General features: G+C 41.2%; 1 protein-coding gene across 1 annotated transcript in view; it reads left to right on the top strand.

The window, feature by feature from the left end:
- The window catches only part of cenpi (centromere protein I), a 121,072-nt gene that overhangs the window by 11,832 nt on the left and 83,872 nt on the right, over positions 1-25,368 (top strand). Inside the window, exons 2-5 of the mRNA XM_043704738.1 lie at positions 18,834-18,959; positions 19,220-19,338; positions 23,551-23,658; positions 24,429-24,477. Coding sequence (XP_043560673.1) covers positions 18,834-18,959; positions 19,220-19,338; positions 23,551-23,658; positions 24,429-24,477 — 402 coding nt within the window. The remainder of the gene's footprint in view (positions 1-18,833; positions 18,960-19,219; positions 19,339-23,550; positions 23,659-24,428; positions 24,478-25,368) is intronic.

The following is a 25,368-nucleotide window of genomic DNA, read 5'->3' as shown; positions in this document are numbered from 1 at the left end:
AGTAAGATTAGGGCCAATCAAAGATAGTAGTGGAAAGTTGTGTGTGGAATCTGAGGACATAGGGGAAGCTCTTCATGAAAACTTTTCATCAGTATTTACATTGGAAAAGGGCAATGTTAGTGAAAATACAGAGGTTGACAAAGGGGAGGTTTTAACAATTTTGGAAGACCTGAAAGTAGATAAGACCCCTGGGTAGGATAGGATTTATCCTCCGATTCTCTGAGAAGCCAGGGAGGAGATTATAGAGCCTTTGGCTTCGATCTTTAGGTCATCATTGTTGACAGGTTTAGTGTCAGAAAACTGGAGGATAGCAAATGTTCTCTTGTTTAAGAAGGGGAGTCAAGACAAGCCTGGTAATTATAGGCCAGTGAGGCTTACTTTGGTTGTGGGTAAGATAGGATTTATGATTGAGTTCTTTGAGAAGGTGACAAAACAGGCGGATAAAGGCAAGGAGGTTGGTGTGGTGTAAATGGACTTCAGCAAAGCATTTGATAAGGTTCCACATGGTAGACTATTGCCCAAAATATGGAGCCTTGGGATTGAAGGTGATTTAGTGGTTTGGAATAGAAATTGGCTAACTGAAAGAAGACAAAGGGTGGTGGTTGATGGGAAATATTCATCTTGGAGCTCAGTTATCAGTGGTGTGCCACAAGGCTCTGTTTTTGGGGCCACTGCTGTTTGCCATTTTTATAAATGATGTGGAGGTGGACATAGAAGATTGGGTTAGTAAATTTGCAGATGACACCTAAGGTAGGCAGAGTTGTGGATAATGCTGAAAGATGCTGTGGGTTTCAGAGGGACATAGGTAAGATGCAAAGCTGGGCTGAGAAGTGACAAATGGAGTTTAATGCAGAAAAGTGTGAGGTAGTTCACTTCGGAAAAAGTAACAGAAATGCAGAGTACTGGGCGAATGGGAAAACTTCTTGGCAGTGTAAATGAACAGAGATCTTTGTGTCCAGGTGCATAAATCCCTAAAAGTTGCCACCCAGATTGATAGGGTTGTTCAAAAGGCATATGGTGTGTTGGTGTGTATTGGTAGGGGAATTGAGTTTCGGAGCCACGAGGTCATGCTTCAGCTGTACAAGGTGCTGGTATGGCCTCACTTGGATTATTGAGTATAGTTCTGATCACCACATTATAGGAAGGATGTGGAAACTTTGGAAAAGGTTCAGAAGAGATTTACTAGGATGTTGCCTAGTATGGAAGGAAGGTCTTATGAGGAAAGGCTGAGGGAACTGAGGCTGTTTTTTGTTGGAGGGAAGAAGGTTGAGAGGTGACTTAATCAAGACATATAAGATAATCAGAGGGTTAGGTAGGGTGGACAGTGAGAGCCTTTTTCCTCGGAAAGTGAGGGGTGATCGATTTAGGACAGATATCAAGGGTGATTTCCTACTCAGTAGTAGGGGCGTGGAATGGCCTACCAGTGACACTTGTAGACTCACCAACGTTGAGGGCATTTAAATGGGTATTGGACATACACATGTATAATAATGGAATGGTGAAGGTTAAATGGGCATCAGATTAATTTCACAGGTCGGCATAACATCGAGGGCCAAAGGGCCTGAACTGCGCTGTGACGTTCTATGTTCTGACTGCCAAGCCACCAACATACACAGACTGCCCGCAGAACAACTCTTTTAAAGGTACCTTTATCAATAAATGACCTGTGAAACAGAATCCTTAAGAAGAAAAGAAGACAGAGGAAAATACAAAGGACACTTGGCAAGCTGACTGGTCTTGAAACGTGATTTTTTTTTTGGTAAATTGTAATCGGGATTTTTTTATTGGACCAGTATTGTACAGGGGAAGGTAATCGGTTTGGATAGATGAGTTGTAAATACATGTTAGTTAATATTCTCTGTTGGACTTTAAAAAAATATTAATTTTTACTTTAAATAGTGACTTTTGGGAATAGTTCCTTGCCTCTTTAACCTGTGCTGTAATCTTTTAAATTAAATGATTCCTGTGTTGCAGGTTTAAATTAGCAGGGGTTTACCTGTGTTGTAACAGTATGTACTTGTCAGAAAGATTCAATTAATTCTGATATTTACCAAAGAAACTCAAACATATAAATAGAAAGCAGAAATCATCAGCAGTGCTTCGCCCGGAGGCCCACTGAAGATGTTATCTAGTAGGGTGACGAAACATCTGAAAATGAACCTTCCAGCTCAATGTGCAAACCTATATCCATGCCTATTTGGACTTCAACAAGGCTTTTGATATACAGGCTTGTATGTGAGACTGATAGCAAAGGTACACACCAATGAGATCCAAGGAAATTTGGCAAATTGGATCCACATTTGGCTGAGTGGTTGGAAACAAAGGGTGATGGTTGAGAAGTGTTTTTCTGACTGGAAATCTGTGTGCAGGGGGGGTCCCATAGGAGTCAATGTTGGGACTAGTGCTGTTTGTGGCTTATTTAAATGATTTAGTCACGAATGTAGGAGGTTAATCAGTAAGCTCTTCGATCTTTGCATCAGAGAAGTGGTAAATAGTGAAGAGGATATAGGCATACTGGTCAGATGGGCTAATGAATGACAAATGGAATTCATTCTGGATAAATGTGAGGTGATGCACTTGGGCAGGACAAACAAGGCAAGAGAATGAAGAATCGAATGACCCTGGGAAGCACCAAGGGTCAGAGGGACCCTGGTGTTCATGAATACTGATCCTTTAACGAATCAGCACGGGTGGGTGAAGTGGTTAAGGCATATGGTATGCTTGCCTTTATTCGACAAGGCATAGAGTTTACGAGAAGAGAGGTTATGCTGAAAACTTTATAAAACATTGATTAAGTCAGAGCCAGAGTATTGTGTACAGTTCTGGAATCCACATAAGAGGATGTGATATCACTGGAGAAGGTGCAGTTTTACTAGGATGTTGCCTGGCCTGGAAAATTTCAGTTATGAAGAGAAATTGGACAGACTGGATTGTTTTACTTAGACCAGAGGAGATTGAGAGGGGACATGACTGAGATGTCAAAAATTATGATTGGCAGTAAGGTGGTCGACAGAAACTTTTCCCCTTGATGGAGGGATCAATGACTGAGCATAAAATTACGTTTGGGGCAGATGGTTCAGAGGAAATGTGAGGAAAATCTTTTTCACTCGAAGGGTGAAGGGAATCTGAAACTCACTGCTTGTGAGGACAGTAGAGGTAGAAACCCTCATGATATTTAGGTATTCGAATGTGCACTCGTGATGCTGAGACGTATAAGGCAATGGCCGAAAAGCCGGAAAATGGGATTACAGTAGTTAGGTAGTTATTTTTGATCAGTGAGGACTCTTAATAAAGCAGGGCAAGAGCAAATAAGAGAGCCTGCTTTCAGTCGTTATGAAAATGTTGGGAAGGAACTTTCCCCATTTTTGCATGATCAGCGACTGGGGGCGTAGATTTAAGGCAAGGGTTAGGCAATGTGAGGACCCAAAAGAGAAAATGCTGGAAAATCTCAGCAAGTCTGGCAGCATCTGTAAGGAGAGAAAAGAGCTGACATTTCGAGTCTAACTGACCCTTTGTCAAAGCAATGTGAGGAAATGTTTTTCACCAGAGGATGGGGGAGTCTGGACCTCACTGCCTGTAAGAGTGGTCCAAACAAAAACCTTCATAATATTTAAATACTACTCAGGGTTAACAAGCGATACAGATCAGTTGGAAGAGAAATAACAGATGAAGTTTACTCTGAGAAATGTGAGGTAATGCTTTTGGAAGAACAAATACAAGAGGAAAGTATGCAATAAATGGCAGGACCCTTCGGAGCATGGATATATAGAGGAATCTTGGGCTACAAATCAGGAGTTCCCTGAAAGTGGCAACGCAAGTAAATAAGGTGGTAAAGAAGGTATAAGACATGTTTGTCTTTATTCAAGGTATTAAGCATGAAAATTGGAAAGTCATGTTGCAACTGTATAAGACTTCTGTAACGCCACATTTAAGGAAGGATGTGGAGGCTTTGAAGAGGGTGAAAGAAGTTTAAGAATGAAGAACAATACAGCACAGGAACTGGCCCTGCGGTGACCCATTTTGCCTTTCCATACTAAACTTATCTTCACATACAGGACCTATATCCCTCTACTCCCTTCCTGTTCAAGTATTCGTCCGATGCTTCTTGAATGCTGCTATTGTGTCTGCTTTTACTGTCTCTTCTGGCAGTGCATTAGAGGCAGTTACTACACTTTGTGTGGAAATGTTGCATGCGCATCTCTTCTAATCGCCCCCTCGACCTTGAACCTTTGTTCCTAGTAATTGACCTCTCCACCCTGGGAAAAAGTCCCGTACTTTCCACTCTATCCATGCTATTCACAATGTTTTAAACTTCTGTCAGGTCACCCCCCTCCCCAACTTCCTGTGTTCCAGTCAAAACAAACCCAGTCTGTCCAACTTTTCTTCATAGCTAAAATCCCCCATACAGGCAAGATCCTGGTAAACCTTTTCTGTACCCTCTCCAAAGCATCCACATCCTTCTGGCAATGTGGTGACCAGAACTGTATGCAATATTCCCATGATGTTGCCTGGACTGGAAAGTATTAGCTATAAAGAGAGGTTGGACAAACGTGCATTGTTTTTTCAGAGGCTGAGAGGCAACCTGATAGAAATACATAAAATTCAGAGGAATGGATGGGGTGTATAGTTGGAGTCATTTTTGCAGGGTGGAAATGTCAAATAATAGGGGTCATAGGTTTAAAGTGAAAAGGCAAATGTTTGAAGTAGATGTGTGAGGAAGCTTATTTAGGTACCTGGAATGTGCTGCCAGGGGAGGTGGTAGAAGCAACAGACCAAAAGAACTGCAGATGCTGGAATATTAGAAACAAAAAGAGAAATTCCTAGGAAAACTCAGCAGAACTGGCAGCATCTGTGGAGAGAAATTAAAGTTAATGTTTTGGGTCCAGTTATCCTTCTTTAGAAGTGCGATAGCCATCTTTAAGAGGCAATTAGACAAAAAAATGAACAGGCAGGAAAGCGAGGCATTCAGAACAGGTGCAGGCACATGAGATTAGTTTAGCATGGCATCATGGTTGGCGTAGACCGTGGGCTGAAGGACCTGGGTTTGGAAAATTCTGTCTAAGGATTTTTGGTGAATTTCTACACTGTACCAAAATCCCGAAATCCGAAAAGATTCGAAATCTGAAGGTTTTCTCGTGAACTTTTTTTTCCACTTACAAGGTTGTTTGGTGTGCAAACAGTTTACCCAACTCCACACCTACTCGATGCATGTCACTCAGATGTGACGTGTGGGGGCGTGACCCAGCACTGGCAGGCCACCGTCCTGTTTCAGGGCCCGTTTTACTCAGTGTGTCTGCTGTTTGGTAAGTTTTTTTAAAATTTCAACATCATACTGCCACTTTTATTCTGAAATTTGAAAGTTCTAAATTCCGAAAACCAGCTGGTCCTGAGCATTTCGGATAAAGAATGATGCACCTGTAGATGGTACACTGTTTGTTTGTTTTTGAACTGTTCTGAAGATGTAGAGGTGTACTGTACCGTTTGAGAGTTGAAAAGCTAGCAAGGACTGACAAAGCAGAGTCCTGAACAAGGTAACAATGTAACACTTTGTCAAAACAAATAGCAGCAGCTGGGTTGCTCTTAAAAAAAAAACAAATTCAAATTTGGCCAATCAGTTTAAAATATTCCCCGAGATATCAAAATCCAAACAACTTTGAGTTTAGTATTTTGATAATATTAAAACCAATAAAATGATCCAATGTCTTGGGGTATAAAAACAGATATTTTGAACAGTTAGGTGGAGAACTGCCAAAGACCAACAAATGTTGACTGCTAGATGAAGGGCTTTCTGAAAAGTACCTGTCTATGTGGAGTGCGCAGCAGAAAATCAAGGCCGACCTCGAGAGAATCTACAAAGGAGAATCTGCAAAGCTGACTGTTTTTGAAATGTGGTTATCTTTTTGTAAATCTTAATCGGGATTTTTTTAATCGGCCTAGTATTGTAGAGTGGGAGGTAAAAGACAGGTTTAAGAGAAAGGAGTTGTCGATAATTGTTGATTTTAATATTTTCTGTTGGACTTTACTTGAAATAGTGACCTCTGGGATAGTTCTTTGCGCCTCAAATTTTAACAGATTACAGCATGGGGTGAATCTTTTCTGTGTGGTTGGTTTAAATTAGCAGAAGGCTTTACTCCTTTTGTAATTGAACCAAGGTTTGTAATGAGGTCAGTTGAATGACCTTGGTAGAATGCAACTGGGCATCATTGAGCAGGTTGTTGTTGCTTGATAGCACTGTTGATGACACCTTCTATCATTTTATTGGTGATCGGGACTAATGGGGTGATAATTAGCTGGGTTGGATTTGTTTTGCTTTTTATTTACAGAGCATGCCTAGGCAATTTTCCACATTGGTGGGCAGATGCCAGTGTTGTAATTATTCAATTACAATTGGTGGAGGAAGTGGGGTAGCAAGTCTCGAGTACAAATCCTCAGTATTATAGCTGGAATGTTGTGAGAGCCCATATCCATTTTGGTGCCTGTTTTCCCCAGTCTTTTGATATCACGTGGAGTGAATTGAATTGACTGAAGACTGGTATCTATAACGCTGTGGATCACTGAAGGAGGCCACAATGGATCTTCCACTTGGCACTTTTGGCTGAAGATTGCTGCGAATGCTTCAGCTTTGCCTTTTGCACTGATGTGCTGGGCTCTTCCATTATTGAGGACGGAGATATGATTGTGGTTCAGGTTAAGTTTTCTCGCTGAGTCTGTTCTCTTTCTGTTCAGTGAACTTTACATCAGTAAGGATGTTGCTTATGTGTTTGTGGGTTTCTTCTAAAATGCTGCGTTTTGTGATATTTTGTGTAGGGGATATTTGTGGAGCCACCTCCTCTCGTGAGTTGTAGAGTTATACAACATGGAAACAGACCCTTCGGTCTGACCAGTCCATGCCGAACATAATTCCAAACTATATTAGTCCCACTTGCCTGCCCTTGGCACATACCTTTCCAAACCTTTCCAATATCTGCACTTATTCACATTTCTTTTAAATGTTGTAATTGTACCCACATCTACTACTTCCTCAGGCAGTTTCATACCACATACAAACCACCCTCTCTGTTTAAAAAAAAAAAGCCCTCATGTCTTTTTTTAAATCTCTCTCTCCTCAAAAATGTATTCCTTGCAATTCACTCTTGGCACTATGGGTGGAAACCGAAACACCAATAGGGAACTCGCACGGATGCAGGGAGAATGTGCAAACTCCACACAGACAATCACCCAGGAGTGGAATCAAATATGGATCCCTGACACTCTGAGGTAGCAGTGCTAACCACTTGGCCACCATGCTGCCCACCAAATGTACCCCCACGGTTTAAAAAAGGAAGAAAGCCAGGAATCTCAAACTGTAAGGAGTAGGGAAATGCTGGAGTTTATTATGAAGGATAAAATAATGGCACTTAGAAATACCAAGAGGGTTACACCTTGTCAACATAGATTTACGAAACTGAAATCATATTTGACCAACCTACTGGGGGTTTTGAGGACTTATCTAATAGAATAGGCAAGGGGAAACCAGTGGGTGTGGTGTATTTTAATTATCAGAAAGTTTTTGATAAAGTCCCACAAAAGAGATGATTGTGCAAAATCAAAGCATATAGGGTTGGTGTTGACAACTGGTTAGCAGATAAGAAATGGATAGTTGGAATAAATGGGTCATTTTTTTGATGTGGAAGTTAGTGAAAAATTGATTACCAGTACTTGGGCACCAGCTATTCACAATTTACATCAGTGATTTGAATGAGGGAATAGAGTGTAGCATTTTCACTTTTTCTGATAACAAAATTAGGTTGTGAGGTAAGTTGTGAAGGGCACAGGGGCTTCCAGAATGATGTGGAAAAGTTGATTGATTGGGCAAATACATGTAAATCTAGTATAACATATTTTCTGTAGAAAAAGGAATGGCAGAAAATTATTTCATTGATAGATTGCAAAACATTGATGTTTAAAGGGACATGTGTGCTGTTGTTTAATTGTCCATTACCATTCTCAACTGGATTTGGCAGGACTGCAGAGCTTTGATCTGACCCATTGGTATGGGCTTGCTTAGCTCGATCACTTGCTGCTTATGCTACTTGGCATGCAAGTAGTCCTGTTTGGTGGCTTCACCATGTTGACACCTCACTTTTGGGTATGCTTGCTGCTGCTCCTGGCATGTGCTTATTCTTCATTGGACTAGGGTTATCTCCTAACTCGATGGTAATAGTTGAGTGGGGGTCATGAGGTTTCAGGTTGTGCTGGAGTACAATTTTGCTGCTGTTAATGACTCTCAGCACCTCATGGTTGACCAGTCTTGTGTCTTGATCTGTTCAAAGTATGGGAGATGGTGAGAATGCAGATGCTGGAGAGTTAGAGTGGAGTTGGAAAAAGGTACAGCAGGTCAAGCAGCATCAGAGGAGGAGGGGACTTGACGTTTCAGGTCAGAACCTTTCAAAAGGGTGGCACAGTGGCTCAGTGGTTAGCGCTGCTGCCTCACAGCACCAGGGTTCCAGGTTCAATTCCAGCCTCAGGCGACTGTCTGTGTGAGTTTGCACATTCTCCCAATGTCTGCGTGGGTTTCCTCCGGGTGCCTCGGTTCCCTTCCACAGTCCAAAGATGTGCAGGTCAGGTGAATTGGCCATGCTAAATTGTTCATTGTGCTAGGTGCATTAGTCAGAGGGAAATGGGTCTGGATGGGTTGCTCTTCAGTATGGACTTGTGGGCTGAAGGGCCTGTTTCCACACTGTAGGGAATCTAATCAAAAATCTGTCCCATTTAGCATGGTGATAGAGCCACAAACACGATGAAGGTTACTCTCTGGAAGGGCAGGACTTCATCTCTATGAGAACTGTAACCCTTACCGATACTGTCATGGACAAATGCATCTGCAGCTGGAAGATTGGTAGCGGTGAAGTCAAGTATGTTTTTCCCTCTTCTCAGTTACCTCACCACTTGCAACTCTCACTGGAGGAAGTGGCTCCACAAATATCACCATCCTCAATGATGGAAGGGCCAAGCTCATCAGTGCAAAATATAAGGCTGAAACGTTTGCAGCAATCTTCAGCCAGAAGTGTCAAGTGAATAATACATTGCAGCTTCCTTCAGTGGTCCAATGTAGCAGCTATGCACTTTATGACCCAATGATCTCAATCAGTAGTGCAGCAGGTGAGCCACTCTTGGTGGTGGACATTGAATTCCCCCACCTAGAGTACATTTGTCACCCTCCGTGATTTCTGAGTGTTGTTCAACATGGTGGACTACCAATTTACCAGCCAAAGGAGAACGATACGTAGTAACCAGCAGAAGATTTCCTTGCCATGTTTAACCTGAAACAGTGAGACATCATGGGATCTGGGCAGTTCCTCCTGACTGTCCCAGTGGGACAGGATGTATCCTGATGGTGTCTGGGATGTTGTCTGTCAGGTATAATTTTGTGAGTATGACTCTCTCGGGCTGTTGCTTGACTAGTCTATGAGACAGCTCTCCCAATTTTGGCATGTGCTCCTAGCAGTTAGTGAGGAGGACTTTGCAGGGTTGACAGGGTTGTTTCATTCACGAAACCATCTGGTTTACTTATTTAAATTGAATTGAATTGCATTGAATTTATTGTCATGTGTATCGAGGCACAGTGAAAAGCTTTGCCTTGCGAGCAATACAGGCAGATCACATAGTTAGATAGTGTAGATAAGTAAATAATGGGTAAACAGCAACAAAAAAAAACACAGGTACAGGTGAATGCTAAGAGTTTGAATCCATTCAGTATTCTAACAACAGTAGGGTAGAAACTGTTTTGAAACTGGCTGGTACTTGTGCTCAGGCTTCTGTACCTTCCCGATTATAGAGGTTGTGGAAAAGCAGGATAGGATGGATCTTTGAAAATGCTGGCGGCCTTTCTTTGACAGCAGGCCTGGTGGATGGATTCTGTGGATGGGAGGTTGGCCTTTGTGATTGTCCGCGCTGAGTTCACCACTCACTGTAACTGTCTCCAATGTTGAATGGTACATTTGCCATACATCCAGACAGAATGCTCTCGATGGCGCACCTGTAAAAGTTGGCAAGGGTATTTGCCATCATGCGAAATTTCCTCAGCTGCCTGACGAAGAAGGGACATTGTTGGGCCTTTGTAACCAGTGCGTCCACATGAAGAGCTCAAGAAAACTTGTTGATCGCTCCCAGGAGTTTGACACTCTCCACCCATTCTACCCCTGTGCTGTTAATGTGTAGGGGGGCTTGAGTAACACCCGACCAAAAGTCAATGAGTTCCTTGGTTTTGCTGGCATTGAGAGCTAGGTTGTTCGCAGTGCACCATTTTTCCAGGTCTTCCTCCTTCTCTGTAGTCTGTTTTGTTGCCATCTGAGATTCAACCGACTATGGTGGTGTCATCAGTGAACTTGTAAATGGCGTTACTCTGGTATTTGGCAACGCAGTCATGGCTATACAGTGAGTACAGTAGGGGGCTGAGTATGCACCCCTGTGGGGCTCTAGTGTAGAATGTTAGTGAGGATAAAATATTGTCCTCAATCTTCACTGACTATGGCCTATGGGTCAGGAAACTGAGGATCCAGTTGCAGAGAGTGGGGCTTAGTCCGAGATCACTGTTTAGTAATCAGTCTCAAGGGGATAGTAGTATTTAAAGGCTGAACTGTAGTTAATGAGGAGGATTCTTACATAGTTGTCTTGGTGTCAAGATGTTCTAGGAAGGCAATTGATACAACTGAATGGCTTGCTAGGTCATTTCAGAGAGCAATTGTGAGTCAACCACATTGGTGTGGGTCTTAACTAACATGTAACTGGACCAGCCCCTAGACTGGGGCTGCCAGAGTATTAAGGGCTTAGATGGAGTGGAATTTGTTAAGTGCATTCAGGAAACGTTCCTCAAGCAGTACACAGAGCGTCCTCCTCTGGAAGGGGGAAAGCCTGACCTATTGTTGGGAAGTAGGGTAGGGTTCTGGGTAATCTAGGATGAGAATGAGAAAAAAATGTGGCTGTAAGAGCTGCTCGTTTTTTGAGGCATTTTAGGTGTTGGAGGTGATTTCCTTGAAATCCAGGAGCAGCAATTACTGCTTTATTTACTGTTGCATAGTTTTGGAACTTTTGGGGCAGAAGATCAAAACAATGGCACTTTAAAAAGGTGGAAGACAGACAAAGGCAGTAACCACTTGGTCAGAGAAAGAAACTGCTGTCTGACACAGCAGTGAATCTGTACACTTACTGCCTTGCTGTTTGAGTTCAAGTATCTCTGGACATTAGGACAAAAATTAACAAATGCCAAAATTCACAGTTCACCTTGGAGGAACCTGTATGGGAGAGCTCTCAGCACAGGAATAGATACATAGTTTTTAAGTGTAACCTTGCTGTAAATCTGCAATACTGAGTAGAGTGGGTTCTTTATTGATTATATGTTTTATAGAGATCTGTCTCTGGATTAAATTTAAAAAATATAAGCCTCAAGTATTAAGTTAGTCTGGAGCAGTGTTTTATTTTAAGAGCAATAAGATGGTGCTATTTTCTGGGTCTATAGATTGTGAAGGAACAAGATAGTCATTAGTGGAGTGATGTGCTCTTCCTGTCGGATGTGGGAGTTTAGGGAGAGTTTCCATGTTACTGATGCTTATGCCTACAGGAAGTGTCGTTGGTTGCGAATCCTATTATATTGTATGGGTCATTTGGAGCAGCAGTTGGAGGTAATAAGGAATTTACAAGAGCTATGGGGTGTGCTGGATGGCAGTTACAGGAAGGGAGAAAAGTCTGGTAGATGGGTTAACGCCAGGAAAGGTAGGAGGAGTAGATGGATTGCCACAGGAGACTCCTGCATTATCCCCATTTCAAACAAGTATACTGTTTTTGAAAATGTAAGGGGTGATGGACTCTCAGGGGGATACAGCATGAACAGCAAAATTTCTGATACCGAGAATTACTCTAATGTAATGAGGCATACATCGGATTCCAAGTGATTGATTGTGATGGGGACTGTCTAGTCAGAGGGCACAGAGAGATGTTTCTGTGGCTGGCAGTGAGAAATCAGAATGGTATGTTGCCTCTCTGGTGCCAGGATCAGATATCTTGGAGAGGCTGCAGGATGTTCTCAAAGAAGAGATGGATCAGCAGGAGGTTGTTGTACATGTTGGGACTAATGACATAGGAAGGGAAAATGATGAGATTCAAAAGGGAGAATATAGAAAGTTAGGTCTGAGTTTAAAAAGGAGGACCTTGAGGGTAATAATATTCGGATTACTCCTAGTGTTATGAGCTAGTGAAGGTAGGATAGGAAGATTAAGCGGATGAATGCATGGCAGGGGAGAAGGGTTCACACTTTTGGATCATTCGAATCTCTTCTCGGGTAGAAGTGACAAGAAGGACAGATTGCACCTGAATTGGAATGGGCTTACATACTGGCAGGGAGATTTGCTAGAGCTGCTGAGGGTGATTTAAACTAGTATGGCGGGGGGAGGCATGGTTTGTGTCCCAGGGAAATACTGAGGAATGACTGGTACAGTTGGAAAAAGGTGAGAGTCAAACAGTTAGGACAGGTAGGAACAAAGCAGAGAACAAGGTAGGACTGATAAATTAAACTGCATTTACTTCAATGCAAGAGGCCTAACAGGGAAGGCAGATGAACTTAGGGCATGGTTAGGAACATGAGGCTGGGATATCATAGCAATTACAAAGATGTGGCTCAGGGATGTACAGGATTGACAGCTTAATGTTCCAGGATACAAATGCTACAGGAAGGATAGAAAAGTGGCAAGAGAGGAGGGGGAGTAGCGTTTTTGATAAAGGACAGCATTACGGCTGTACCTAGGGAGGATATTCCTGGGAATACATCCAGGAAAGTTATTTGTGTGGAACTGAGAAATAAGAAAGGGATGATCACCTTTTTGGGATTGTATTATAGACCCTCACCCCCAATAGTCAGCAGGAAATTGAGAAACAAATTTGTAAGGGGATCTTCAATTATCTGTAAGAATAATGGGTTGGTTATGGTCGGGGAATTTTAACTTTACAAACATAGACTGGGACTGCCAAAGTGTTAAGGGTTTAGATGGAGAGGAATTTAAGCGTGTAAAAGAACATTTTCTGATTCAGTATGTGGATGTCCCTACCAGAAAAGCTGCAAAATGTGACCTACTCTTGGGAAATAAGGCGGGGTGGGGTGACTAAGGTGTCAGTGGGGGAGCACTTTGGGGCCAGCAACCATCATTGTATTAGTTTTAAATTAGTGGTAGAAAAGAATAGACTAGATTTAAATATTGAAGTTCTAAATTGGAGGAAGGCCAATATTTTGACGATATTAGGCAAGAGCTTTCAAAAGTTGATTTGAGGCAGATGTCCGCAAGTAAAGGCATAGCTGGAAAATGGGAAGCCTTCAAAAATGAGAACGCGAGTCCAGAGAGAGTATATTCCTGTTAGGGTGAAAGGCAAGGCAAGTAGGTGTATGGAATGCTGGATGACTAGAGAAATTGAGGTTTTGGTTTTAAAAAAAAGAAGGAAGCATATGTCAGGTATTGATAACAGAGATTGAGTGAATCCTTAGAGTATAAAGGCAGTAGGAGTATGCTTAGGAGGGAAATCAGGAGAGCAAAAAGGGACATGAGATAGCTTTGGCAAATAGGGTTAAGGAGAATCCAAACAGATTTTTAAAATATATTGAGGACAAAAGGGAGTGAATAGGGTCCCTCAAAGATCAGCAAGGTAGTCTATGTGTGGAACCGCAGGAGTTGGGGGAAGACTCTAAACGAGTATTTTGAATCAGTCCTTACTGTGGAGAAGGACATGAAACATACAGAATTTGGGGAAATAGATGATGACATCTTAAAAAATGTCCATATTACAGAGGAGGAGGTGGTGGATGTCTTAAAATGCAGAAGAGTGGATAAATCCCCAGGACCTGATCAGGTATTCCCTAGTACTCTGTGGCAAGCTAGGGAAGTGATTACTGGGCCTTGGTTAGGTATTTGTATCATCAATAGTTGCAGGTGAGGTGCAAGAAGACTGGAGGTTGTCTAATGAGGTGCCACTATTTAAGAAAGGTGGTAAGGAAAAGCCAGGGAACAATAGATCAGTGAGCTTGACATCGGTTGGAGGGAATCATAAGGGACAGGATTTACATGTATTTGGAAAGGCAGGGACTGATTGGGATCATCAACATGGTTTTGTGCGTGGGAAATCATGTCTATCTAACTTGATTGAATTTTTGAAGATTTTAATGAAGAAGATTGATGAGGGCAAATTGGATGTGATCTATATGGGCTTCAGCAAGGTGTTCAACAAGGTTCCTCATGGTAGATTAGTTAGCGAGGTTAAATCTCATAGAACACAGGGAGAACTAGCCATTTGGATACAGCACTGGCTGAAAGGTGGTGGTGGAGGGTTGCTTTTCAGATTGGAGGCCTGTGACCAATGGAGTGTCACAAGGATCGGTGCTGGGTTCATTGCTTTGCATCATTTATACAAATTATTTGAATGCGAATATAGGAGGTAGAGTTAGTATGTTTGCAGATGACACCAAAATTGGAAGTGTGGTGGACAGTGAAGAAGGTTACCTCAGATTACAATGGGATCTTGATCAGATGGGCCAATGGACTGAGAAGTGGCAGATGGAGTTCAGTTTAGATAATTGTGAGGTACTGCATTTTGGTTTGGCAAATCAGAGCAGGACTTGTACACTTCATGGTAAGGTCCTGGAGAGTGTTGCTAAACAAAGACCTTGGCGTGCAAGTTTATAATTCCTTGAAAGCGGAGTTGCAGGTAGATAGGATAGTGAAGGAGGTGGTTAGTATGCTTTCCTTTATTGGTCAGACCATTGAATACAGGATTTGGGTAGTCATGTTGCAACTGTACAGGGCATTGGTTAGGCCACTTTTGGAATATTATGAGAGTTTGAGCTACAAGGAGAGGCTGAATAGGCTGAGGCTATTTTCCCCTGGAGTATTGGAAGCTAAGGGGAGACCTTTTCTAGAGGTTCATAAAATCATGAGGGGCATGGTTAGAGTAAATGGACCAAGTATTTTCCCCTGGGGTAGGGGAGTCCAGAACTAGAGGGCATAGGTTTAGGGTGAGGGGGGGGGGGGGGGGTTGGTGGAATTTAAATGGACCCAAGGGACATCTTTTTCACACAGAGGGTGGTGCATGTGTGAAATGAGGTGCCAGAGGAAATGGTGGAGGCTACTTTAAAAGGCATCAGGATGGGTATATGAATGAGAAGGGTTTAGAAGGATATGGGTCAAGTGCTGGCAAGTGGAACTGGATTTGGTTAGGATACCTGGTTTACATGGGCGAAGAGTCTATTTCTGTGCTATATGTCTCTATGACAGGTGACAGGGGAGCACTTTGGAACTAGTGACCATAGCTCTATTGATTTTAAAATGGTTATGGAGAGGGACAAAACCTATCTACAGATTCATGTTCTAAGTTGTGGCAAAGTGAATTTTAATGAAATAGTCAGGAGCTTGCAGGAGTTGTTTGGAGTGGTTTGTTTGCGGTCAAAAGGACTTCCAGGTGTGAGGCCTTTAAAAGTGAGTTAGTTAGTGTTCAAGGTCTATATGTTCCTGTAAGGGTGAAAGGCAATATTAAAGGAATAGGGAACCCTGGATGACAAGACATATTGAGGCTTTCATCAGAAAAATGAAGGAGGTATGGCTCAGGTACAGGCATTAATGGGATCCATGGAAGTTAATAGGGGATACAGGAGTTGACTGAAGAAGGGAATCAGGAGGGTGAAAAGGGGGCATGAGACAGCTTTGGCTGAGAAAATTAGGGTGACTCCAAAGAGGTTCTTTAAGTATATTAAAGGAAAAAGAATAACTATACAGAGAGACAGAGAGAATTGGCCCCCTCAATGACCAAAGTGGACATGTATGTGTAGAATAGCAGGAGATGGGTGAGGTTTCAATGAATATTTGTTCTGTTTACTGTGGTGTAAGACATGAAGAATTGGGGAAGTTAGTGGTGATATCTTGAGGACAGTTCATATCACAGTAGAGGAGGTGTTGGATTTATTAGAATGTATGAAGCTGGATAAATCTCCCGATCGTGACCTGATGCATCCAAGAAAATTGCAAGAGGCTAGAGAAGAAATTGCGTGAGTCCTGGCTGATATTTTTGCTTCATTGTTTGCCGTGGGTGAGTTTCCAGGAAACTGGAGGGTACTGAATGTTGTGCCCTTATTCAAGAAAGGCTGCAAAGAAAACCCTGGGAATTGTAGACCAATAAGCCTAACATCTGTGGTAGGTAAGTTACTTGAGAAGATTCTGAGATAAGTTATGCATGCATTTGGAAAGACAGGGTTTGATTAGTAATAGTAAGCATGGCTTTGTGTATGGGAGATCATGCGTCATAAATTTGTTAGTTTTTTGATGAAGTGGCCTGGAAGTTTGACGAGGGCAGGGCAGTAGACGTAGTCTATATGGATTGCAGTACAGCCTTTGATAAGGTTCCACATGGAAGGGTGCTCTGGAAGGTCAGATCACATAGAATCCAGAGTGTGCTCACAAATTGGATAGGAGAAAGTGAGGTCTGCAGATGCTGGAGATCAGAGCTGGAAATGTGTTGCTGGAAAAGCGCAGCAGGTCAGGCAGCATCCAGGGAACAGGAGAATCGACGTTTCGGGCATAAGCCCTTCCTCAGGATTCCTGAGGAAGGGCTTATGCCCGAAACGTCGATTCTCCTGTTCCCTGGATGCTGCCTGACCTGCTGCGCTTTTCCAGCAACACATTTCCAGCTCACAAATTGGATACACAATTGGCTTGATGATCAGAAGCAGAGGGTAATAATGGAAGGATGCTTGTTGGACTGGAGGTCTGTTACTAGTGGAGTGCCTCTGGTCGGTGCGGGGCCCTTTGCTGTTTGTTACCTATATTAATGATTACGATGAGAATGTACGGGGCATGATTAGTAAGTTTGCAGGTGACACTGAAATAGGAGGTATTGTGGACAGTAAGGAAGGTTGTCAGAAATTGCAGCAGGACCTTGATCAGCTGGGGAAGTCAAATCAAGGCAGGATTTTCATGGTGAATGGTAGGGCCTTAAAAGGAGTGGAGTGGAGCAGGAATTTTTTTTTGCTTTCTCTTTTCTTTTTCTCCCCCCCTCCCCACACTACCGCCTAAGTGCGGTCGTGCTTATTTTTCCCAGCACCCATGTCAAATGTGTGCAGGTGTCAGACATAGTGAAGAACAAGAGCAGAGGGATCTTGGAGTTCAGGTGCACAGTTCTCTGAAAATGGAGTCACAGGTAGCTAGGGCAGTGAAGAAGGCTTTGGAAAAGTGGCGTTCATTCAGGGCATTGAGTGAAGAAGTTGGGAAGTTGCGTTGAGGTTGTTATGGATGTTAGTGAGACTGCATTTGAAGTATTGTGTTCAGTTTTCGTCACTTTGCTTTAGAAAGAATGTTATTAAAGTAGAAAGAGTGCAGAAGCAATTTATAAGGATGTTGCCAGGTTTGAAAGGTCTGAGTTATAGGGAGAGATTGGACAAACTGGGACTTCTTTAGACTGTAAGAGACTGAGGGGGGGAATCTTATCGAAGTGTATAAGATCATGAGAGGCATGGATAGGGTGAATGCACTGTCTTTTCCCCAGGGTTGAGGAATCAAGGCTATAGGGTATCAGTTTAAGGTTAGAGAGGAAAGAACAAAAGGTGACGTGAGGGGTAACATTTTTACACAGGGTGCTGCCGGTGGAACTGGTTGAGGTAGGTACATTAACAACATTTAAAAGGCATTTGGGCAAATACATAGATAGGAAAGGTTTAGAAGCATATGGGCCAAGGGGCAGCACGGTGGCTCAGTTCCCCCTGCGCCAGGGGCCCAGGTTCAATTCGCACCTCCGGCAACTGTCTGTGTGGAGTTTGCACATTCTCCCCGTGTCTGTGTGGGTTTCCTCCGGGTGCTCCGGTTTCCTCCCACAGTCCAAAGATGTGCAGGTTAGGTGAATTGGCCGTGCTAAATTGCCCATAGTACTAGGTACATTAGTCAGAGGGAAATATAGGGTAATGGGACTGGGTCGGTTGCTCCTCGGAGGGTCTGTGTGGACTTGTTGGGCCGAAGGTCCTGTTTCCACACTGTAGGGAATCTAATCTAATCTAATCTAATCAAGTGCAGGGAAATGGAGTTAGCGTTGCTGGGCACTTTGGTGGCATGGACCAGCATGGGCCAAAGGGCTTGTTTCCGTGTTATAGGGCTCTATTACTCTATTAGTGAGCCATATGGATTTTGACAATTGACAATGGTTTCATGGTCATCAGTAGATTATTAATTCCAGGTTTTCTTAATTGAATTCGAATTCCACCATTTGTTATGGTGGGAGTCGAACCTGGGCCTCCAGAACATGAGCTGAGTTTCTGATTAATAGTTTAGTAATAATACAACTAGGTCGTTGTCTATTCTGCTCTGTCTGATGAATATAAGTTCACTGGTATACAAATTGTGCTTTCAAGTTATTGTAGCCTGTGTTTATACTTTGTGCAAGGTGGTGGAAAGCTGTGTATCAAATACATTAGCATCTCATGAATTACGGTGGCAAATCTCAGGTGAATGAGTGGTGCTTTCCAATTACATTATATTTAGAAGCTCTGCTGCTGTGGCATTGAGCTGTACAAAGTCGCAGCTTTGAACAGTGTTCTCAGTTGGCTGCTATCAAATATTTCAGCAGTTGAATTGCCACATTTGTCTGTGCTGCTTCTGAGTTACTGGTGAATTTCATAAGGATTCCTATTTATGGTTAGCATTCATTAATTGGCATTTGCTGAGGCCAACTTGGAAAGTGTATATATTGACAAAGGAAGTGAGATGTCATTAGGTCTAACTGTGCATACCTGCATAAATATGTAGTAAGTGCATTAATTGCAATTTTTCCTTTTTCAGTGAAGGAACGAACTCCATCAAATGGAAATCTTCATCTAGACACAATTGAAGGCATTGCTTTTGAGAGAGGCTTGCCCCCGGATGTAATTGAGTCACTTCTGGATGTGGTTATGAGTGCCAGACTTGGTAAAATGTTCAATATTAAACTTTGTAAATACTAAATAATATTTATAATGTACAAAATGGTCCCTTACATGGTCACCTTACCAGGATTTTATTTTTCTGAAATGTTAGTTTACTGTTTACATGCAAACCTTCAAATATGACTATTTTATGACATTGATGAAGGTAAGCTTGGTAATAGAGACAGCAGTATCTTTATTTTTCTTAAACCTCCCCTTTTCACCCAAGTAAAATGCTAATCATTTCTATGTTAATTTTCACAGTTGACAGGTTTAATACACGCCTTTTAAAGTGCCTTATTCCAGCTTCTGTAGTCCCTGAATGTGCAGTGACAAATGCTATCTCTTGGATGTGTACAAGAAAACCTTCCATCAATGTCCAGGTGAGTCAGATAGAAAATAACCAAATTGTAAAAGGGAGCTGACGTAGGCCATATGACTCATTGAGTTAAACTGATGGCTGATGTTCTACCTCAATTCCACCTTTCTGCCTTATACATTTATCACTTCATTTGTTTTCTATCTGAAAATCTATTGACCTATGTTTTCAATATATTTCACGTGTAAGTATCCATACCCAAAATTCCCATTGATTAATGAGGAACAGAGGGTATTAGATGATCATTTGAAAAGATAGAATATACATGGTATGGGGAAAAGGCAGGACTAGCCCATCTTTAGTTACACATACGCACTTGTGCACATTTCCAGCAATAATTATTAGACGATATTGAAAATCAGAGACTCAAATGCTGTTTACGATGTCTCCTGTCTATAACCCAATGCAGGAGGCCCATCTAGTTCGACACAGAGCAGAAATTAAACTTGGTAAAGAAGGAGCATCATATCATAATTTAGAATTAGAATAAGCTGGAAGTAATGCCATTTCATTAAACAAAAAAATAATGCAATTAACTATCGATGCTGGAAATCTGCATTAAAAACAGAAACTCCTGGAGAAATTGAGGAGGTCTGGCAGCATCTGTGGTGAGAAAGCAGAATTAATGCTTTGGGTAAGTGACCCCTCTTCGGAGGTTTCTCCAGCAATTTCAGTTTTTGTATTCCATTGTATCTCAAAATCTGAGCAACAAAGTTTTTACAGTTTAAAGTTGTGCAATGAAGTTCATGTCCACACTCTCGTAAAACAGTACTTAAATGGAAGTTTGACATGCTTTTCTTTTTGTGTGAAATCAAGAGTCAAGCAAACTTAATTGAAACATTGGTCTTGTGCAGGAGCTATCATATAGGTCAGCTGCTCACGTTTTGATATCACATGCTTTTGATTTGGAAAAATTGCCAGTTCATTTGTTATTATTTTTCCGTAAATTACCATAATTCGATTGTTGGTATTTCGTGGAAGAAATCTGCAGCAAGCGACAAAATGTGTCCAGAGGAACCTCTATTATCTGGCATTTGATCATCCGACCATTTGATTACCTGAACAAAACACTTCCCATCCGTGTCATTTGGATAATCTAGGTTCCTCTGTATTAACTGCTAGCATATTCTGACTTTGTTTACTGTTGCTTCTGTCCTGCTATATGATCTTTACCTACAGATTTGCAAAAGGAGAGAATCCTTTGTCACTCTGCTTCCAGTTCCTAAGGGACAGCAGTTGTACAGTGCCAGAATACTCATCTTTTAACAATCATCTGTACCTTTAGTTGGTGAACAAAGCCTCCCTTTTGCTGTCATAAGTTGGGAAAGGTGCTGAACATGAATTTAAAACCAGTCTTCTCTTGGCATTGCCAGTAACAAGGTTGTCTTAATCCTGCCTCTATCTGATTGTGGAAATGATCTTCAGCAATGACTTCGCTTGCTGACCTATACTGTAACTTTGAGGACCTAACAGTTTGTCTTTAGTACTTTCTTCAATTGTATGGAGTTCAAGATATTGTCATTCAAGCTATGAGGTTTGTGCAAGCTCTGTGAAAGAGCCACTCCCCAGATTTTGCCAGAGGCCTAATATTTCTTTTCCTCTTAAATTTTTTATCCAATTTTTTTTATGAAAGTTATTCTTGAACCTGTTTTATTTCCTTCTATGATACTGCAATTCAAATCCTAACAATACTGAATTACACTGCAAATTGTCTTTTGTGATTTTGCTAATCATCTTAAATTAATGTTTGCCAGTAACTCAGCCTTCTCTTACTGGAAACCATATTAACTATCAAAATGATTTAAAGTTTTGAAAAATCTCAATTGAATCTCATTTAATTTTCGCTGCTGAGAAAAGAGCAGCCGGCTTTCTCATGTATGTCCATGTAACTGAAACTTTCCAACTCTGGCATCATGCTTGGAAATTTCCTCTGCATTGTTTGGGCAGAATGTCAATATCTTCCACAGTTTAGACCCAGAAATGATCATACAGTTTTCTAAAGATTTGTGCTGTGTACCTAGTCTTTGTATGCTGTGATTTTTATAAAGTCAATATGCCTTCTTAAACAGCTTTCTCCATTTTTCAAAGATTTATGCATTTCCACCCTTTCTAAGCTAAATATATCTCAAATTGTTCTTCTACATTGTTCTTACCCAACTGAATGATGCAGATGTAATGGGCAAAATGGCCCCCTTTATGCTGGAAACATTCCATGAATCATGTTATGCTATTTTGTGTAAGCTGCATCTGCTATATATCTGTTTCACTAGCTTATGACCTCCTTTAATTATCCTACCTGTTTGGTGTGATATTTCAGAGATTCCTTATTATTCAGATATGTATGTAAGTTACTTAGTTGAAGTGCTACATTTGCCTTCACTTTGAATGCTTGCAACTCTTCCTGCTGTTTTACGATTCAGTGGTGGATTAGCATTAGGAAGAAAGATAATTAGAAGAAAGGTTCACCAGTGGTAGATGAGTGTAAAGGCTTATGATGAAAAATGTTACAGGGATTAATATCCCATTATGCCAGACCTTGCACGGAATGATCAGTTTCTATTTCTGAGATAGGAATCTGAGATCCTACTGATTGGGTAGGTGGATGGATAAGAAATGTAGGATGAATGAGCCTGAAATTGGGTAACTTGGAAAGGTGAAAATAGATCTATAGATGAGCAAGAGGTTCTTTGCAGCCTTTTCATCCAGTAATAGTTATGACATGGTGGTCACATTCTGACCTCAGTCAAAAGTTGTTTGTTCAAGTCCTAATCCAGAAATTTGATCCTATCACCTGGGTTTACTTTCCACTGCTGTACTGAGGGAGTGTTGCACTGTCTGAGATGCTATCTTTCAGATAGATATTGAACTGAGGGCCTCACCTACTGTCTGTCAGGTATACCATGACGATCCAAACACGAAGCAAGGGAGAGCAGGGAGTTCTCATTATTGTTTCAGCCAACATTTATCTCTGTCTGAATCTCTGAAACAAATTGTCTAGTTATTATGTCATTGTTGTTTTGTGGAACCTTGCTTTGTACAAATTGATTGTCCTGGTTCCTATACCAAACAATAATTCACTTTAAAAAGACTTCATTATCTGTTTAATACTTAGGGAATACCTTGAGAGTGTGAAAGACTTTGCATTCCAACAAGTTCTTTCTCTCTGGAAGGTGTTCGGGAATTTGTACATTGGCTTTTGGGTTCTAGCAATATGTTAAGAGATTCTGGTGTCTGAGAGCATTAGAAAGAGAAGAATCCTGAAAATGCTGAGAATTCTGGAAAAAAGTTTTGCAGTGTTTGATGGATTGCTCAGCGAAGGGATCTTGGATTTGGAACTATTAAGACCCTTAAAGATTTGGGGACGTGATAGTTTTGTGATCAGTGTATGGGGTCTAGAGGTTTGTGAGCACGTTAAAGACAGAATGCTGAAGTTTTTAAGTACAGGAAAGAATTTGAGGATGGTCAGTGAGAAGAGAAGTATTTCTGCAAGGAGGGATGAACAGCAATACTCATTTGCATGAAAATGGTCAACAGCTAAACAACATTGATTCTAGGAGCATGCTGTGGTAAGAGTTAGATGTTGTGATACCTGACAAATAAATTTAGTGAGATCAATTAACAGAATTTGAATCAACATGATACGCAATTGAATAAAAATAGATTTTTTTGGCTTTCCTCAAGAGTTATAGAATCCCGACAGCCATAGAGTCTGCACCAATCCTCTGAAGAGCATCTCCAGACTCTGTTTTTTTTCCTTCCTCACCCCCGCCCCCCTCCCCCCCGACACTATTCCTGTAACCCCGTATTTACCAATGCTAATGCACTTACCCTGTACATCTGTGGACACTGCAGATGCTATAGCATGCCCAAACCACTGAATCTGAACATTTTACGATTGTGGAAGGAAAACTGAGCAGCCATAGGAAACCCACATAGACACTGTGAGAACATGCAAACTCTACATAGACAGTCATCGAAGGCTGGGATCGAGCCTGCAGATACAAGTTCAAGTACCACCTACTCCAGAGGTGTGCATTAACGTTCTTGAACAAGATTATTAGAAAAATGTCTCTGTTTTTTGGAGCAGGAGGGATATGAGCCTAGATCTCCTGGTCCAGAGGTAGGGGCACTACAATGTGCCTCAAGATCCCCATTTAACAACAATTAACATTAATTGAACATCACCTGACTATAAGTTGATTTATCTTCTTTGCAGGTGCTGTTTATCAGATGGTTATTAACCGTTTTTGATCTTTTGGACTCAAAGAAGCAATTGCATTCATTGTATGGCATCATTTTCTTCTACCTTCAAAATGACAAGTTGGTAAGAAATGCTATATTTTCTCCCTGATTAAGTGAAGTGGATACAGTGGACATAACTTGATGCGAAGTATGGTGGAACTGTAACCTGATAATTGACCAAAGCTATTAACTTTGCACAATGTAAACAGGGCACTCTATTCTTATAATTGGAAAAGCTAGTTGAATATTTTGGAAGTGTAAAGGAAAACATTACCAAGGTTGAAAAGAGGGTGTATGTGTCGAGCATTGGAGCCCAGGAAGAATCTACCAGTTTTGATGTTGAAAATGTCATGTAAGATAGCAGGGTTGTGTGTTCCAGATTTTCACCATCCTTTTATGTAGGGAAAGTGCTTTTTTATTTATTAACTAATGTAGCTCTATTTTCAAGAGAATATCCTCTTGCTCTGTCCTTACCCATGAATATCTCATCTAACACTTTAATTTATTCAATTAAACCCTGTTCGGGCTTCTAAACACAACAGGCATGATTAAATAACTAGAGCTGTAAGCACCTAATGACATTTTTGTTTCTTCAAATAAGAGCTCATGCTAATTAATTAAGCATTTTGGGCACATGTCAATTTGTTTATAATGTACTGCATTACTTTACCGTGAATCTTTAGACTACATGTAATCAAATTTGACTATAATGTGTAATAACAGCTATTTAGCACGCAAAGAAAACTTAGAATGATATAGTTTTACAACTATTCTGTCTAAAATCATTCACATCAAAATGTTTACTTGTTGATTTTTGAACTGTGCTTCAGACAATATTTCTTTTTGTTTTAGTGTCCATATATATGTCATCTATTGTACCTGCTAACTAAAAAGGAAAACGGTAAGTAACAAAAGTAGCAGCAAAACATGCCATTGCATTACCAATGTCTCTGTTATCAATAAGTAGAGAATCAAATTGTAACTCTTGTGATCTGTGATCTAAGTACATTCTTTCTTAATTATGTTTAAGAACACATTTCCAGTAAGGTGGATGGTGTTCAATGCAAGGTAGAGGGATGGCAGCCAAATTATTCAATTGAGATGCAGCATTTTCTTTGCTCAGTTGAGCCACATGAAATACTTTTTTTTCTGTATTACTCAATGCAGTTCATAGTTTAATAACAACAGGATTGACTTGCTTAAAAATGTTTGTCATTTGAGAAAATGTATTTGATCTTGGTTGATAACCATGATGCCTGAGAAACCAAAAATAGATTTTGAAAAAATGCCAGTGGAACCTCGCAGATGTCCAGATCAGGATACAAAATAAACTGCAACCTATTGCACCTTTTTTGCTTGTTCTATTTCGTAGCATGAAATTTTAGCGGCATGTTGTTTTACAATAACTGCATGCAGTCATACTCAGAATTAACATACAAAAACTATGTACATTTCTTCACAGTGATGTGATTTTTAAAAGAAGATGACAAGCGAGTTTTGAGAAGATTTGTAGCTCAGGTTGAGGTTCTGGATGTAGGTTTGCTCACTGAACTGGAAGGTCCATTTCCAGACGTTTCGTCACCCTACTAGGTAGCATCTTCAGTGGTAGCAAAGCACTGTTGATAATTCCTGTTTTCTATTTCTATTTATATAAATAAAAAGTAGGAATTATCAACAGTGCTTCGCCCGGAGGCCCACGGAAGATGTTACCTAGTAGGGTGACGAAACGTCTGGAAATGAACCTTCCAGCTCAGCGAACAAACCTACATCTAAAAGATGACAAGTCAGAAGA

The sequence above is a fragment of the Chiloscyllium plagiosum genome, chromosome 15, assembly GCF_004010195.1.
Source record: "Chiloscyllium plagiosum isolate BGI_BamShark_2017 chromosome 15, ASM401019v2, whole genome shotgun sequence".
NCBI classification, from domain to species: Eukaryota; Metazoa; Chordata; class Chondrichthyes; order Orectolobiformes; family Hemiscylliidae; genus Chiloscyllium; species Chiloscyllium plagiosum.
Note: the sequence above shows the minus strand (reverse complement) of the source record. Positions and strands in the feature narration are given on the sequence as shown.